We start from the raw sequence: 17,454 nt of genomic DNA, 5'->3' as shown, positions 1-17,454 counted from the left end.
GAGGTCTTGCCAAGTTGCCCAGGCGGGTCTCGAACCCGCAGGCTCAGGCAATCCACTCACCTCAGACTCCCAAAGCACGGGATTACAGGCTGAGCCACTGAACCCGGCTAATTCACAAATCTTATTATTCTATTCGTAAATCTAGCAAATGTGACCAACGAACAATTATTTTTAAAAGGACTTTTATAGTTTAATTAATTTTCCTTAGCATCTTAAGTTGCATTTATACACTTAATGTATTTTTTTCAAGTAGTTCAGCAGTCTAGTTAATAAATAAAACCTTTAAAGTACTTAAATAACTCTTATAAATCTAATCAATCATTCACCTATAAACATGGTGAATACTAAATCCTCTTAAATGTTTCAATGTTACAAATTTACTTAAACTTCACTCTTAAATCCCTCAACTGAAAAGTACAAATCTAAATCAAATCTAAACTACATCTTAACCTGGAATCACAAGGTTGACCTCTTGTTCTAGTAGGTCATACTCTCTAAAACACAACAAATTCTTGAAATACCAAACATGAGCAAACTGTTTCTAAATGTAACATTATTATTAAAATGTTAATATTAAGCAGTTTTTACTGTATTATTTCTATTCTTAATTCTAAATTTTTCTGGGATTAAATAAGTATCTACTAAGGAAATAATTATGTCATTCCAAACAGCTGACTGAGGTTGTACATGGACAGTTATTTTGGTCAGAAGGTACCCTAACAAAGAGTCTCTTTTATGGCTGTTGTTATAGGAATTCAGAACTTAAAAGGGACTAGATGCAGTGGCTCACACCTGTAATTCCAACACTTTGGGAGGCTGAAGCGGGAGGATAGCTTGAGCCCAGGAGTTCAAGGCCAGCCTTGGCAGCATGGCGAGACTTCATCTCTACAAAGCACAGAAAAAACTGCTGGGCATCGTGGCATGCACCTATAGTCCCAGCTATTCAGAAGACTGAGGAGGGAGATTGCCTGAGCTCAGGAAGTCAAGGCTGTGGTGAGCCATGATGGTGCCGCTGCATTCCAGGCTGGGTGACAGAGTAAAACTCTGGCTCAAAACCAAAACAAATTAAAAGTGTTGTTCACATGACCCAGCTCTCTGGACTGAAATCATTATCTAACTTCTCTCTACTGACAATGTTCTGCAACCCCCACTCAGAGGGGGCCTAATTTCCATCACTGCCTCATTGGCTTTGCATGTCTCTGTTTCTCTTAAGATATTTACATTTCCTCATTGGATTCTGCATCTCTCTCAAGTCACTGCTGTCTCTAAAGCCCTCTGATAACCAGATGTTCTTGGGTTAACAGAAGAGAGGAGCTGGTTGGACGTGGAAGGTCCAGCAATTTGAAATGTCCCACTTGAATGTGATATGGAAGGACTGACCTCTAAGCCAGCTAGGCAACTGAAGAGAGGCAGTTTGGGAAAGAAAGACACTGAAGCATATCGTAACTCTACTATTGACATCATGGGACTTAAGGGGATCTTGGAAAGCAATTTCCCTAACTGGCATCTGTGCCCTACAACATGGTGTCCTCTTGTGGTCATTCACAGTCCCACAGGCCTCCAAAGACTGCCTCCTCCCAAGGTCCTGGTCATACCTGTTCATGCTGCATGATCCTGCTCTCACCACCTAAGCGGCAAGGATGGGCCCCTGACCTGAAGCAGAGCCATGAAGAGGCTGAGCTGAACTCATCAAGATGGACTCTTCTGCCTGCATGAAGACACATGCTGAAGGTGGTCACACCAACAGCGCAGCAGGAGTCTGTGGTCATGTCTAACACAGAAATGATTAGTTCTGACTTTCACTCATTTCCTTCGAGGAAAGGGGGGTAAAGATCTTTTTACAACATCAGAAGAAGGCTATAAAATTGTTTCTTCACTCAGTAATGACCAAGCCCCAGAAACTTCCTCCTTGATCCTGCTAATCATTTCTTTGGTCATTATTATTACTCCTTTCTACAGCCCTTTCAAAGGATGGAGATGAGGACTGAATTTTGCCCCTTAAGATGGAGTGTTTTAATTTATTGGTTGTCAAGAACAGAAACCCCACTCGTACTATTAATTAAGGAAGATATGGCCAGGTGCAGTGGCTCTCGCCTATAATATCAGCACTTTGGGAGGCTGAAGCAGGAGGATTGCTTGAGTCCAGGAGTTCGAGACCAGCTTAGGCAACACAGTGAGACCACGTTTCTACAAAAAAATAAAAATAAATTAGCTAGGTGTGATGGTGCGTGCCTGTAGTCCCAGCTACTCAGGAGGCTGAGATAGAAGGATTGCTTGAGCCCAGGAGGTTGAGGCTGTGGTGAGCCATGGTCATGTAACTGCGAGACTAAGACTCCAACTTAGAAAAGAAAAAAAGAAAAAGAAAAAGAAGGAAGACAATATACTAAGGGAACACCCACAACTGCAGAAACACAGCTGGGCCATAGGGTATGTGGAGCTAAGGATTCAGAACAAGTCCTGTTCTTTCTCTTCTCTGGTCTTCTCTCTGCCGGTCAGCACCATTCCTCTCTCCCAGGGCAGGTCAGCTTTCTCTCCCTGGGTGGAAAACACAGCTGCTGACCACTCAAGTTTTATATGTAGAGCTCTGGCCACCTGGAGGGGACCAACTCTTCTTTCTCAGTATCAGTTCTCAATGCCAACATGTCAGTCAGTACAGAGTCTGGACACGTTGACTATGGCTAGGGAGGCAAGTCGGGGTTCCTGTAACCTGGCACTTCCATGTGAATGTGGGAAACGGCTCTTGACAAAGGCATCCTGGGGAGGGAGCCCTTAGTTGGCCACAACATGGAGTGCATCAGTGCTGAATACTAATGGAAGGACAGCTTAACCGCTATGCTCAGGTCTCTGCTTAGATGGCTCAACAGTAGTTGCATCTCTTAAACAGCTAAATTACATCTCTCCTCCACACTGCTTAAATGTCTTCTGAAAGAAAGGAGAACACTTTAAATAATGATTTACATGAATGCTATGTGACAAGAAACCCGTGAAACCTAATTTGTTGGAAATGCATAGGAAATGAACAGAAGGCAATAGCCTGATCATTTTTTTAACATTTTAATTTGTATTTTTGATTCAGAGGGTGCACATGCATGTTTGTTACATGGCCATGTTGGGTAGTGGTGGGGATTGGGTCTAGCCTAATGATTAAGGTGTGGTTTCTAAGCATTTGCTTTGCTCCTTGATTTCAGGAAGTTATTCCTCTCTTTTGAGGTCCACGGGAGAAAAATTGATTTGCTATTTTCTATGACAGATATTTCAGAAAAGCAATGCACCAGGATCAGACTAAAATGACAAACATTAAACATTTTTCAAACCCTGTATATATTTTGTATAATATCTATTAGCCAAAAGCAGAAGAACACATGTGAAAATAAATATGCTTATCTTTCCAAAGGAGGTATGTCTACATGTTCCTGGAAGTTTTTTGTTTGGATGAGTGAGTCTTTACGTATATGAGGACAATCATTGCTTGACTCAAGTAACTAAAAATCCCAGGCTTTGAAGGTTCAATAAACGGTGTCCTTTTTTTTTTTATCACTTAGGCTGGAGTGCAGTGGCATGATCACAACTCACAGCAGCCTTGGCCTCCTGGGCTTAGGGGATTCTTCTGCCTCAGTCTCCATGTCCTGCTAAATTTTTTTTTTTTTTTTTTTGTGGAGACAAGTTCTCACTATGTTGCCCAGGCTAGTCTGGAACTCCTAGACTCAAGAGGATCTCCCTCCCCGACTTCCCAAAGTGCTGGGATTACAGACAGGAGCCATCATGTCCAGCCAACAGTGTTTTGATAAACAGAATTAGCCTCATATTACAAGTTTTAAAAGGCAAGTTGACTCCATTTTCCGCCATAGACTCTTCTACCACACTATATAATTTTTATTACATCTATTGTTTATTATTCGCCTCTTCCTGCTAGAATATAATTTCACCAGGGCAGAGACCTTGTGTTTACTGATGTATTTATTCTGAGCTCACAAAGCCTGGCACAGGACAGACACTCTATAAACTGGTTGAATGAACAACTGGTTAAATTCAGGCATGATATAAAGTCCTCACGACCTAAAGATTACAGGTCTGGGTTGAATGTCAATGATGACTACAAGGATTAATCACAGTAGCAGATTCTGTGGCAGGACTTTCCTTATTCCCAAGCATCAACATGAGGGCCCCATGTGAGCAGAAGCCAAGGGACATGGCCACACAGAGCAGGTGGCCTTGTCTTCTAGAATAATAAGGCTCAAACTTTTTGCCCTGGCGTCTTCCATTCCTGCTTACAGGTATTTTTTTCTCTTTCATTTTTTATTACACAAATAATAGCATCCTAAAAAATTTAGGAAAAGCAGGCATATAAACAAAAATAATTAAATTATAACTATTTTGAAATTTCTCTTCTACCAAATGCCATATTTTGGTATATAGTGTTTCTGATTTTACCTTTCATTCTGTATATACAAAGAGCATCATTCTCTCAGAATGAATCACATTACACATATTTTTCTATAAGTCAGAATTTTTTAATCAGTTAATACATCTTGAACTGCCATTCAAATAATACAGATTTAAATGGTTGTAAAAGAAAAACTGCATGATTATTCCATACTGTAAAAATGATCCTATCTTATTTGGCTTCGGTTATTTCCCATATTCTCTATATTTGCAGCTTACAAGTGTTAAGACAGTCGCTATAAACTTGCAGCGTGGTTACTGATAAGTTGTCAGTCTACGCGGCTCATAATGGGCCCCATCACCTTCTAAAATCAAGCTGTCAAGTTCTGCCATAGACACATACCTGCAGATGCAGCCTCAGAGCATTACTGACTCCCTGCTAACTGAACTGGCTTTGGGGTTGGAGGGGTGGATTCCTGGTCACTGATGCATACTAAAAATACAACTTTATGTACCTACTTCAGGAGGTGTTATCTTTTACCTAGCATATGATAACTTTTATAGAATCAGAATAAAATCTGGCAATATGTATTCGGTGGGCTCCACAGGTGATATATTTATTCTGAGCTCACAGAGCCTGGCACAGGGCAGGCACTTTATAAACTGGTTGAATGAACAACTGGTTAAATTCAGACACAATATAAAGTTCTCACGACCTAAAGATTACAGGTCTGTGTTGATGCCGATGACGACTGTAAGGATTAATCACAGTAGAAGAATCTGTGGCAGGACTTTCCTTATTACCAAGTGTCAACATGAGGGCCCCATATGAGCAGAAGCCAAGAGACATGGCCACACAGGAGGCAGGGCCCCCTTTCCCAAGCAAGTGGCCTTGTCTTCTAGAGTAATAAGGCTCAAACTTATTCAAACAGTATTCACCATCCTAAATTCCCAAAACTATACCTAAAAATGGCTGAAAATATGTGTACTGTTCCTCATGTATAAAACTTTTCCAATACCCAAAAGTGTTGAAAGAATAGAACAAGGAATATTTCTATACCCACATCCTAGATAAAATTGTTATTTTGTCTCATTTATTATTATTTTTGGAGTCAGGGTCTCCTGTCACCCAGGCTGGAGAGCAGTGCCAGGATCACAGCTCACCATTGCCTAAATCTCCTGGGCTGAAGGGATCTGCCCTCCTCAGCTTCTTGAGTAGCTGGGACTACAGGTATGTGCCACCACACCTGGCTATTATTTTTGTAGAGACAAGGTCTATGTTGTCCAGGCTGGTCTCGAACTCCTGGACTCAAGCAATCCTCCCTCCTCGGCCTCCCAAAGTACTGGGATTATAGGCGTACCCAGCCTGCCTGTGTCTTATGTTTAAAATCTACATATATATATAATAATTTATCTGTATGTATATATGCATGAGAATAAGTATATGTAATAGAATCTACGTAGAGTGTTTTGCTGAACCATTTTAAAGTAATCCAGGCCCAGTGTGGTGGTTCAGCCTGTAATCCCAGCACTTTGGGAGACCTGAGGCGAGAGGATTACCTGAGCCTGGGGGGTTCAAGACTAGCCTGGGGAACTTGGTGAGACCTCGTCTCTACAATAAATCACAAAATTAGCTGGGCATGGTGGCGTGCATCTATAGTTCCAGCTGCTTGGAAGGGTGAGGTAGAAGGATCGCCGGAGCCCAGCAGGTTGAGGCTGCGGTGGCTGTGAACGTGCCACTGCACTCCAGCCTGGGCAACAAGAGTGACACTCCAACTCAAAAAAAAAAGAAACAGAAAAAGAAAAAAGAAAAGAAAGAAAGTAATCCGCAGCATCTTTTAAGAATGGGTTATATCAATCTCATGTATGGGACTGAGCTGGGCACATGTTCCCATCCTTGTCCCAGGGAGGAAGGTGCTCTTCTCTGGTCTGAGGAGAGGCCCCTGAGGCTGGGAGGCCCCGGGCAACCACAAGTTCAGTGAATGGTGGAGCCACTTCTGTGTATTTGCAACCTTCCTGGACTACTACTTGCTCTGTGGCTGGAGGCAAGTGGCTTAGGGGCTCTGTTGATGATGGTGACAATGATAATAATAATCATCATCCTAGGTATCTACTTTAGAAGTAGAGAAGCATTTGTGTTATCTTTTGCCTAGCATAATGATAGCTTTTATATATTTTGAAGAAAATCTGGCAATGTGTATTCGGTGGGCTCCACAGTGGGACCCCCAAAACTATTCCCTAAAAATGGCTGAAATCTGTGCACTGTTTTCCAATGTATAAAACTATTCAGAGCACCTACACCCTCTGTCTATACTTTACTCAGTTCATCCCATGACCACTTGGCCTTGACTGTGTCGACCCAGCCATGTGGGAACTACATTTCCCAGAAGTCCCTTCCCTGCAGGACTGTGTAGGGTTGACAAGAGAGGTAGGAATGCAGGACTCGCCATTTCTTGTACTCCGAAGCTTGGAGCAGGGCTGTGGCTGAGCTGCTGGCTCATCCTGTTGGCACGAGGCCACTCCCAGGCCTGCGGCAACCCCGACTCTCACTGCATTTCTGTTTCCAGCTTCTTCTGGTCCTGGGCAGGTGTGTTTTAGGCCCAAGGCTAAGGGTGCCAGCTCCTCCTCAGGTTACCACATCACGAAGTTGAGGAGAGAGTGAGAGCCGTGGGTACCAGTACACCCTTGATCTCCCTGACTTCCTCCTGGCCCTCTCTCTTTGCTGGTGGCCGAGTTGGGATATTGCAGGCCCAATACCAGGAGCAGCCTTCTCTGCTCCCCTGATTGTGGGCGGTCCTTAGACTCGATCACTTCTCAGCCTCTGAGAGCCATCCTATGAGAAACTTACTGTGTTACCACCATTTTATAGATAAAGAAATGGAGGTAGAGAGGGAGAGTAACTTGCCCAGTTTGTAGAGCTAGTATCTGCAAGAGATGGGATATACAGGCAAATGCTGGCTCAGAAGCAAGTCTTTGGATCATCATTTTTCAATATGAAAAATGGGAAAAATAATTCTTAGCATTCAGGGATTAAAGATGATGCATACAAAATGTCTGGACCATGACAGGTACAGATATATATTTAATAATGGAAGTCACTGCTATAAAGATACAACTGTGTACATTTTTTCTGCTTTTGATTTTGTTTTTCATATGGTATCTTGCTGTGTTGCCCAGGCTGGAGTGCAGAAGTTATTCTCAGGTGCAATCAACAGTTCACTACAGCCTCAAACTCCTGGGCTCCAGTAATCCTCCTGTCTCAGACTCCCGAAAAGCTGGGACTCCAGGTACACATCAATGTGCCCAGCAGATGTGTGCAATTTTAAGGCTCTCTCCAATTTCAGTTAGGCAACTTCTCAAAAAGTATAGCCCACAGAGGAGGAACTGACAGACAGGCAGGGCTGAAGTCCCTGAGAACACAGAGAAGGATTTGTGCTGGGTCGGGTTTTGAGGGACCCCATAGGATAACAGACACATGGACACCTGGCAGAGAGAGAGGGTACCTTGTGGGTCAACCCACATAGCTGCTCCTGTTCTGTCACTCTAAGGTTTTATTTAGGCTGATTCTAAATAAAACCTTAGAGGCTGAGTCTCACCCTGTTGCCCCTTCTGGACTCTGGAAAATGGCAACCAGGGGCACTCAAATCGTGTCCCAAAGCAAACAAGAGAGCACTCTGGCTTAAAGCACCAATGCTCACAGTTACAAAAGGCATCCGTCACTCTTGTTCTTGGCTGAAACACATTCAGGAACCTTCCACAAAGTCACAGTGGAAGATCATTTACTGTTATTTTGAACGGTTCTCCTAAAAAAAAAAAAACCTAGTGAGATACAGCACCCAGAAAAGTTTGGTTTTAAATCTGGATATTTTTTTAAATCAAAGAATGAAAATTGTGTGTTTTTCTTTCTGCTCTGGCTTCCAGGAGGCTCAGCACATGACCCCCAGTTCCTCTCTCTATCCTTGCTCTTATCTACTTTCTAATCTCTTAGGACAACTATCCTGCCATGTATATATTTACTTAATTTATTTTTAAGAAATAAGGTAGTATGTCATTTATAAAGCCAAATACAGACACTAAGAAGTACTGAAGAAATAGAAACTCCACAGCATTATTTGAAATTTCCCATACGTAGAAGCGTAGTGAGGGGATGCCACTGACTTGTTTCCTTTCCAAAGCAGCCTGGAGGGCTCAGTGTGTCAAGAGGAATACTGGCTTGTTTAACCAGGTTTCCCACTTACTTACAAGTCACGGAGTCTGAAGCTCATTTAGCAGAAGGTCCACTGGGCCCCCACTGAGAGGCACACCCAGATGGGGCCTCATGATTTATTTATCACATCATGCTCCAGCCAGGGAGACATGATGCTCTCATCCCTGGCAGGGTCAGGGGAGAATAGGCACCTTCAGGGATATGGTGAGGTTCAGGCGGACAGAAAGGTGGACAAAGAGGTTGAGGGACCATTCAGGCCCTTTCTGGCCAGAGCAGGACTGCCCAACTCACTGTCTCCATCCTGCTCTGGGGAATGCACACAGAAAACATACTGTCTGCCTGGTCGAGAGTTGCTGTTGACTCCTGGTCGAGAGTTGCTGTTGGTGTCCTGGCAGGCAGGCTACCGTGGGCTTTCAGCAGCAGATGGCATAGCACCCTGCAGACCAGGCCTGGAGGCAGTCCAGGCTGACTGAGGCCTTGAGTCCTTACTGCCTCCCTTCAGGGCCAGCCTGACTGCCCCTCCCACCCTTGGTCTACACAGCAGAGGGAGGTGTCACACAGCCAGAGGCCTCCTGGTGGGAGACTATGGCTCTCCACTAAAGGCAAGCAGCCTGCTGGTTATCACTGACTCAGCAGAGGATGTGGTGGGCCTAGGAGCCCAACCATGGCCTGGGTGGGTGCTTCCAAATGTCTGTGGCCAGTCAGTGCTTGCAACGTGGTTTTTTTTTTTTTTTTTTTGAGTTGGAGTCTCACCCTGTTGCCCACACTAGAGTGCAGTGACATGATCACAACACACTGCGGCCTCGCGGCCTCGAGTTCCTGGACTCCTACAATCCTTCCACCTCAACTGCTTAAGTAGCTGGGACCACAGGTGCACATTCCTATGCCTGGCTAATTTATTTTTATTTTTATTTTTTGTAGAGATGAGATTTCGCTATATTGCCCAGGCTGACTTGAACTCCTGGGCTCATATACTCCTCCCACCTTGGCCTCCCAAAGTGCTGAGATTATAGATGTGAGCCGCGGTGGCTGGCCTGGCACTACCCTTCTAAAGCCGATGTTTCCTGAGAGCTGCTATGAGCAGGTGCTGAGACAATTGATGTACATACCACCTAGACTCTCACATTTGCCTGCCTTCAGACCACCTCGGGAAGAAAGTGACTTTTGAGCTGACAAAAATCCAAACTAGTATAACCTAGACTCTTGGGTGGCAAAGTTGGAGTGGAGTACCAAGAGGGAGACAGAGATGTTCTTCACATAAAGTGCCAGAGGTCCAGAGGGCCTGGGCCTCATTCTCCCGGTGTGAAGCCAAGAATCAGGAGGAACGTTCCCTAAAGTGAAAGGAATGTTTGACATTTCATCTGAATGGGTGAGAGGCTGTAGCAGGAAAGAGACAACAAACCAAAAGACACTTAGCAAAAGGCTCTTTTCCTACATTTTGGGGGGATAAATGAAGAAGAAAAAGTATTTATATATATATATATAATATATAATATATATAATTTTTAAAATATATTTTTAAAAGAAAATTGACCTATATAGCTCACATGACAAAAATAACTGAAAGAAAATGTACCCAAATGCTCTGTTTGTGGCAGTACCATGAGTAATTTTTTTTAACACATTGTCTAACTTCGAAAACTTTCTTTTTTTGGTAATTAGCTTTACTATTTTCTAATAAAAATGTAATTAAAATTTAAAAAAAAGGACAGCATGAAAACATCAAAAGAAGGCTAATTAGAAGCTAACAAGGGGGCATTGGGATTGGCAGTGGAGGGAAACTGACAGGGGAGGGAGGGGCACATCTCATCAACAAGGGTACCTGCATAATGAACACCTGTACACCAGCTCTGAATTGTGCCCCACATCCTTAAAATTTAAAAAAAAAAATTTTTTTTAAATAAAAAAAAGAAGATAAAAAATATATTAACATGGAGGAACATTCACTGGAATCTGAGTTTCTGGTCTGGTGCTTTAAGGGTAGGCCACCTGACCAAGCAGTCTGGTCATCAGGCACATAGGATGTGGCCTCTGCTCTGTGGGGTCTAGAGTCCAAACTGCCTGCTGCTGCCTCCCAGAAGGCACCTGGTATGGTCCTCCGGTTTCCCTGGGCCTGGCGGCTGTCCCTCTAGAGCAGCACCCCACTTCCCGTGCCGTGGCTTACACGTATCAAACCACATGGAATGATCTGGACCGGCTGTGAACTTGGGACACAGGAACCCTCTGGTTCATCCTTGTGCCTCTCCAGTATGGGTCTGGTTGAAAGGAGCTGTTCAAAACGTTTGCTGGCCTAAACAGCACCTGAAAGTGTTGGACTGGCCATTTTGTCTTTGTTTTTTGAGTCAGTGTCTCACTCTGTTGCTCAGACTGGAGGGCAGTGGCACAATCACGGCTCACCACAGCCTCAACCTCCTGGGCTCATGGGATCTTCCAGTCTCAGCTTCCCAAGTAACTGGTACCACAGGTGAGTGCCACCACGCCCAGCTAATTTTTTTATTTTTATTTTTGTATAGTTGAGGTTTCCTCTTACTATGTGGCCTACGCTGATCTCGAACTCCTGGGCTCAAGCAGCCCTCCACCTTGGCTTTGGACTGGCCATTTCTGGTACAGTTTACTCACTGGTACAGTGTTGATATTCTACACAGCCTGCAGTCCTGTGTCCCTCAGGACAGTCCTGCCTGCTGGTCTCTACCTGCTACGTGTACAAACAGTAGCACTTTCTTCCAGATCTCCCACCAAACCTGACCCTTTGAAAGCACAGTCCTGGACACACCAAAGTAAATAGGCTAAGCGAGACTGGCTAGCCAAGAAGGAAAGCTGCTCTGAGGCTGAGTGCAGAAAACACTGCTTAAAATTTCTCACTTTCATCCTCCGCCTCGAAGATCTAATTCCGAGTCCCACCAAGGCCTGTAATCACAGTTTGCTACTTTCTTTTTTCCTAAAATAAAATGACTTCCTTCCAGGGCTGAGAAGCCTATGATGTCACACATCCCTTCTGCAGGGATACCAAACACAGGCGATGCTCTGGGAAGTGGTTTTCTGGGGGTGGCTTTCAGTCACTCTGGGTAACCCACACAGATGAAGTAACCCAGTGTAGACAATGTGGTTGACTGAAATAGAGATTTTCTTCAGAGTCTAGACTGGGTGGTTAGTGAGCCCAGGGCGGGTGTAGTAAACCAACCTGCTGACCAGTTATGAGCCTCACCTCCCCAGGTCCAGGGTCCTTCTGCCCAAGCCCCAGAGTCAGTGGCCTGCTGTTCATAGGGTGTCTTCCTGCCCCTTGGATCACTGCATACCTGTCCTGAAAATACCAGAGACCAAGGGGAAGGAAGAGACAAGCCTGTGATTACTGAGTAGCTGCTGTGTATCAGGCATTGGGCTTGGGTTGCTAATGGGATAAAATCGGTTTGAGGAAGATTTGCTCACTCTCCTGATACTTCTTGCAACTTGTATTCTTATGTTATGTATCAAGCTTGCTATTAATTATAACAAACTTTAAAAAGTAGCCATGGCTGGGCATGGTGACTCACACCTGTAATCCCAGCATTTTGGGAGGCTGAGGTGTGAGGATTGCTTGAGACCAGGAGTTCAAGACCAGCCTGGACAACATAGCAAGACCCTGTCTCTACAAAAAGATTTTAAAAAAGTCAGCTAGGCATGGTTGGCATTTACCTGTAGCCCCAGCAACTTGGGAGGCTGAGGTGGAAAGATCACCTGAAACAGGAGGTTCAGGCTGCAGTGAGTTGTGATTGTGCCACTGGACACTCCAGTCTGGTCAACAGAGTAAGACCCTGACTCAAAAAAAAAAAAAGTCATGTCTTTGGTGGTGGAGACCACCTGACTCTGGGACATCCTGCCTTTGGTATGCTGTGTCTGGCGGATGTGTTTAGGAGGCACAACTGCAGCAGTGCCTGGAGCTGGCCAGAAAGGAAGAATCTCATCCAATGGCTCAGAGTCTCTGAAGGCAGACCTGGGACTCTGGTTTAGACAGGCTGTTCAGGTGGTTTTCATGCCAGGAAATGCCAGGTCCTTACCAAGATCATGAGTCAGGCGTGCCTCTGCCCTTTCCCAGTCCTGCCACTCTCCGTTGGTAACACTGGAGAGCGAGCAGTTCTCTGATCTACACCTCAGTGTGTGCATCTGCAAAATGGGGATAAGAATGGCCTCCAGCTCATGGAAATGCCGAGAGGTTTAAGTAAGACACTACAGTGCACTTACCCCAAAGCATGGACCCTACCAAGTGTGTAATTAATATGAGTTATCACATCATTTTTAGTTCTTAGGGGAATTCTTGCCTGCTTGAGAAGCTGGTCAACTGGAGATGGTCTGTCCCAAGAAGCAGAGGTGCCACGCCAGGAGGGTGGACCACGTGCAGTGTGTCTCTGGCCTTCCCAGAGACAATGGCTGGCCCTCCTCTGGGAGAAGGGGGCTTCTCCCATGACCCCAGAGTTGGCCTGGGGGAGAAGAGCTCCATCAGCACAGTCACCATTTTTTGTGTGGATGGGAAGCTGGCCTACGGGGCTTCTGGCCTGGCATGAAGGGCGGGGGTAGGGCATGGGATGATCCCACACATCTTTATGTTTGGTTTTTTTTGGGTTTTTTTTTTTTGGTGAGTTGGAGTCTCACTCTGTCGCCCAGACTGAGCTCCCTGGACCGACACCCACCCTCAGCTCAGCTCAGGAATTGGCTCTTCTGAACAGCCTTTTGTGACCATCTTCTTATCAGCACTATTCAGTCCACCTTTGTGGGTAACAGCTACCATTCCCGGGTTCGTTGGGTGCCGACTGAGGGGCACGCCAAAGGCATTCTTTCCATGTGTCTGAGTAACTCTGCAGGGGAAGAATGATCATACGAAACTTTCAGGTTGGGAAAGGGAGGTTCCCAGCACAATGGATCACATCCCTGGCCACTCCTCAGGTTAGTACAAGTAGATTCAACCGATGCACATCTGACTCTGAAGCCCATGCGCATTCACTGTCCTGGATGAGTTTTTAAATCATGGCACCTGGAACACTTTGTTAGGTTTCCCTGGTTTACATGTCTGCTGCATCCACTGGACAGCGAAAGAGGGTGCCTGGTATAGGAGGTTGCCCAATAACTCAGACAGAAAAGGCTAGAGAGAGTTGGGGACCCACTGGAGAGCCCAGTGATGACTCTCACTCCTCTACCCACCACTCAAACTCATCATTTTTTGACAATCTAGTAGTTGAGACAGATGGTATATAAGTAAGCAGATAACTATACAAGAGAGTTGGTATGGGTTGAATAGTGTCCCCTCAAAATTCATATGTTCAAGTCTCAAGTCCTAATAAGCTCAGAATATGATCTTATTTGGAAATAATGAGTTGTTGTAGATATAATTAGCTAGTTAAGGTGAGAACATACTGGAGTAGGTGAGTCCCTAATTCAATATGACTGGTGTCCTTATAGAAAGGGAAATTTGATGGCTGAGGATGGTGGCTCACACCTGTAACCCAGTTCTTTGGGAAGTCAAAGTGGGAGGATCATTTGAGGCCAGGAGTTCAAGACCAGCCTGGACAACACAGTGAGACCTCATCTCTACAAAAATTACAAAAATTAGCCAAGCATGTGGTGTACATCTGTAGTCCCAGTTACTTGGGAGGCTGAGAGGGAAAGATTGCCTGAACCCAGGAGGTCGAGGCTGTGGTGGGCTGTGATCCTGCCACTGCCTTCCCCAGCTTAAGTGAGTCTCTGACTCAAAAAAAAAAAAAATTATAGTTGAAAATGGCATTTATGCAACATATACTGTTAAAGAGACTGGATGAAAAGTCATACTCTCAACTGACTCTCCCCCCATGACCTAAACAGCTTGATTTTGCTAAAGACTGAAACAAATTTTTACTTTGGAAAGTAACTTTGAGATAGACTGTGCAGACCTCATGCTAGCGTCGAAGGCTGTTCAGTGCAGTGATACGGTTCAAATGGCCATACCAAGAATTCTGAGAGTTATTTGTCATTTCTGACCATGCTAATTTATCTCCTTGACATTACTATTTTGAACAAAGGCCTGCATCACTGAGTCCCAAGATACAAAGTATGCTTTCATACTTTGATGCTCCAACTTCAAAACCTGCACCTGTATAGATTTTCTAACCATTTAAACTTGTGGATCTTCTCTGGAATATTCTTTCCAGGGTTCCTCTGAGCAAAGCCCAGGCCAAACTGTCATACCATGCCCTTTCATTTATGTTATTAGAGGGATCAAGAGAAAAAAAAAAGTACTCAAATTACTGCAAAAAGAAGTCACTTCAGGTACACCTACATTGACTTTGGTCTTTTAGCACAAACGAAATAACTTTGCATTTCACTAACTTTTACTTGATGAAACTGTATTATATTTTGCATAAAGAACTGGCAGTATTCAAACACAGAAGAAACATTTCCTCATATTTCTAAAGGGATTATAGAACAAATGCTAGCATTCAGTTTACTGAATTATAAAGCAATATTACTTAGCTTCTTATCTGCATAGTTCAAGAGGAAATCTGAAAATTATCTAGTTCCTATAAATAGTAAATATCTCAAGGTGACCTTTCTGAATCAGTTTGAACCAGTTATGTGATATGTGCCTAATTCTCACTTCATTTCATAATATGTGGATTACAGTTCTGGTGCTTAAAGCCAAAACCAACAAAAACTATGAAACATTACCTGAGATTCAAGCAACCAGTCAGTACACCTAAAGGTAATGCCTCCCAATTCACGATCAACTTCCTTTTTTAGGTAGCCAAGTGTGAAAACTGAGACATCACAGGTAGAGGCTTTTCAGAAAAATAAAGCCCTATATGCTAGAAACTGACCAGCTCATTAGTTCAAGAAAGCCTGGGTCTGGAAAGCATTCATCAGGTAGGCCCAGATATAGGATGTTGCATAATCTACCTGTTGAATTTTGAATTCAAGAGTATAACTGATTATCTCTACTGAGTCTAGGACAACCTCATGAAGGATGAGAGGATGAAGGGGGCTGACAACAAAGCCAAGGGGTTTACCCGGGAAGGTCTAGAGCAGCCCACTGTCCTTAGAACGTATTCACTCACCCCTTCCATGCTTAGTGAAGCCAAAGCTCCCAAGACATCACTTCCTCCTTAAAATGGCTAAGGGGAAGTCATTTTTCAAGTGCTCATAGAATTTTAACAATAATAACCCACTGCCAGGCAGGAGAAGGGTGGAAGAGGAGAAGACAGGGGTGGAACCAGAGGGAGAACTGATACTTTCTTTATTGAAAGTCAATATACTTGACAATTTTCAGGTAGAAGGGCTGTCCTAAATTCCTTCGTGGAAGTGAAAAATCCATTGGTAAAAAAGTCTAAGTGTGTGGGAGTAGATTCAGGAATCTTTAATAACAAGTCCTGTAGGTTATAAGCTCACTTGAGATCCCCAGGAGCCACGGTTGTTTAGTGGATGCTCCATCAGGGGGTGACAGAAGAGGAACCTTGAAGAACTTGGAACATGTCTGCTGACAGTAAAACAAAAGACCCAAGGGGAAGAGCCTTCCACGCCTCCTCTTTTTTTTAGATCGAGCATGAACAACTTGACTTTGGGAGTGGACAGAGGGTCACTGATGGCTCCTTTTCTCTAACACATCGCTCTGTGACAGATGCCAGGGTTTCTGGCACAGTTAACCAACTTCTTTCTTGGTCCCCCAAACAGACATTGAGACAGACAGACAGATGCCAGCTAGGTACCTGCAGGAGGATCTTGTTCCCGTCGTGGTCCTCGGTCTGCCAACGCCCCTCACTGATGGGGCTGCAGGGCTTGGGCAGGAGAGGCACAAGCTCGCCGATGTCCTTCACTCGGAACTCCAGCACGGACGAGTCGGTGGGCACGGGGCTCTGGTCACAGGGCAGCCTCTTCAGGGAGAACTGGATGTCCAGATCGAGATTGGAGAAAATGGGGAAGATGCAGAAGTCCACTTTCCTCTGGCTGGGGCTCCGCCGCAGAATCAGCTCGTAGAACCGGAGGCTGTCGGCGTAGTTGTCATGGCGGCAGTAGATGGTGAAGCGCACGATCTCCCTGCCGTAGTGCACGGGCCGGATGGCCCACAGCGGGGTCCCGGGGGCCAGCGTGAAGAAGTCCTGGCTGCAGGGCAGGGAGGGCAGGAAGCGGCCGTGCACGCGCTCCGTGTGGTGGTGGCGCCAGGGCGGCCGCTGCAGCGTGCGGAGCAGTTGCAGGATATGCTCCTCGCTGTACTCCTCCTGCAGGAACAGCACCACCGCCAGCGCGGGATGCGCGCCCCGCGGGGCCTTCCGCCGCCGCCGGCACGCCCGCCTCTCGGACACGCGGAACAGCGGGAGGTCCGGGTGGATCCACGCCAGGACCTTGTCGATGGCCTCCTGCAGGGCCTGGGACTCCCCGGGGTCTGCGATGATGTGGATGCTGACCAGGAAAGGGTCCTGCGCCTCTTCCACGGAAAGCTCGCCTGTGAGCGCACACACAAAATGAATGAAAGGAGATGATTATGGCCAGTTCATTCAAGTTCCAGTGACAACACCAAGGGCCTCAACAGGAACAGCTGCCAAATTCTAGCTGAATTGACTCCGTGATCTATGATGTTCTGATTCCAAGTTCATGTGTGACATCTACTACGGCAGGACCCTAGCAGCCAAAGACAAAAGTTAAACCTTGGTCCTGTATTTCATCAGGCTGAGCGGTACAGGGAACATCTGACTTGCTACCTGCCTATTAAACAATAAGTTGTCAAGTATCCAGTAATATGAAAGAGATGACAGGCCCGTTAGAGAAGATGCTATGGCATGACCTGCACAGCATTTAGCATTTCCTGAAATATCGCATAAAGCACCCCTTAGACCACTTCATGCCTGGGGTTTGCTTTACTCATTTAA

At 45.2% G+C, this 17,454-nt stretch overlaps 1 protein-coding gene across 1 annotated transcript in view; it reads right to left on the bottom strand.

Moving 5' to 3' along the window:
• FAM124A (family with sequence similarity 124 member A) overlaps positions 1 to 17,454 on the bottom strand; it is a 61,429-nt gene that overhangs the window by 20,617 nt on the left and 23,358 nt on the right. Inside the window, exon 3 of the mRNA XM_021716577.1 lies at positions 16,297 to 17,030. Within this exon, the coding sequence (XP_021572252.1) occupies positions 16,297 to 17,030 (734 nt within the window). The remainder of the gene's footprint in view (positions 1 to 16,296; positions 17,031 to 17,454) is intronic.

This window comes from Carlito syrichta, unplaced genomic scaffold (assembly GCF_000164805.1).
Source record: "Carlito syrichta isolate Samal-C Ts95f unplaced genomic scaffold, Tarsius_syrichta-2.0.1 Scaffold308842, whole genome shotgun sequence".
NCBI classification, from domain to species: Eukaryota; Metazoa; Chordata; class Mammalia; order Primates; family Tarsiidae; genus Carlito; species Carlito syrichta.
Note: the sequence above shows the minus strand (reverse complement) of the source record. Positions and strands in the feature narration are given on the sequence as shown.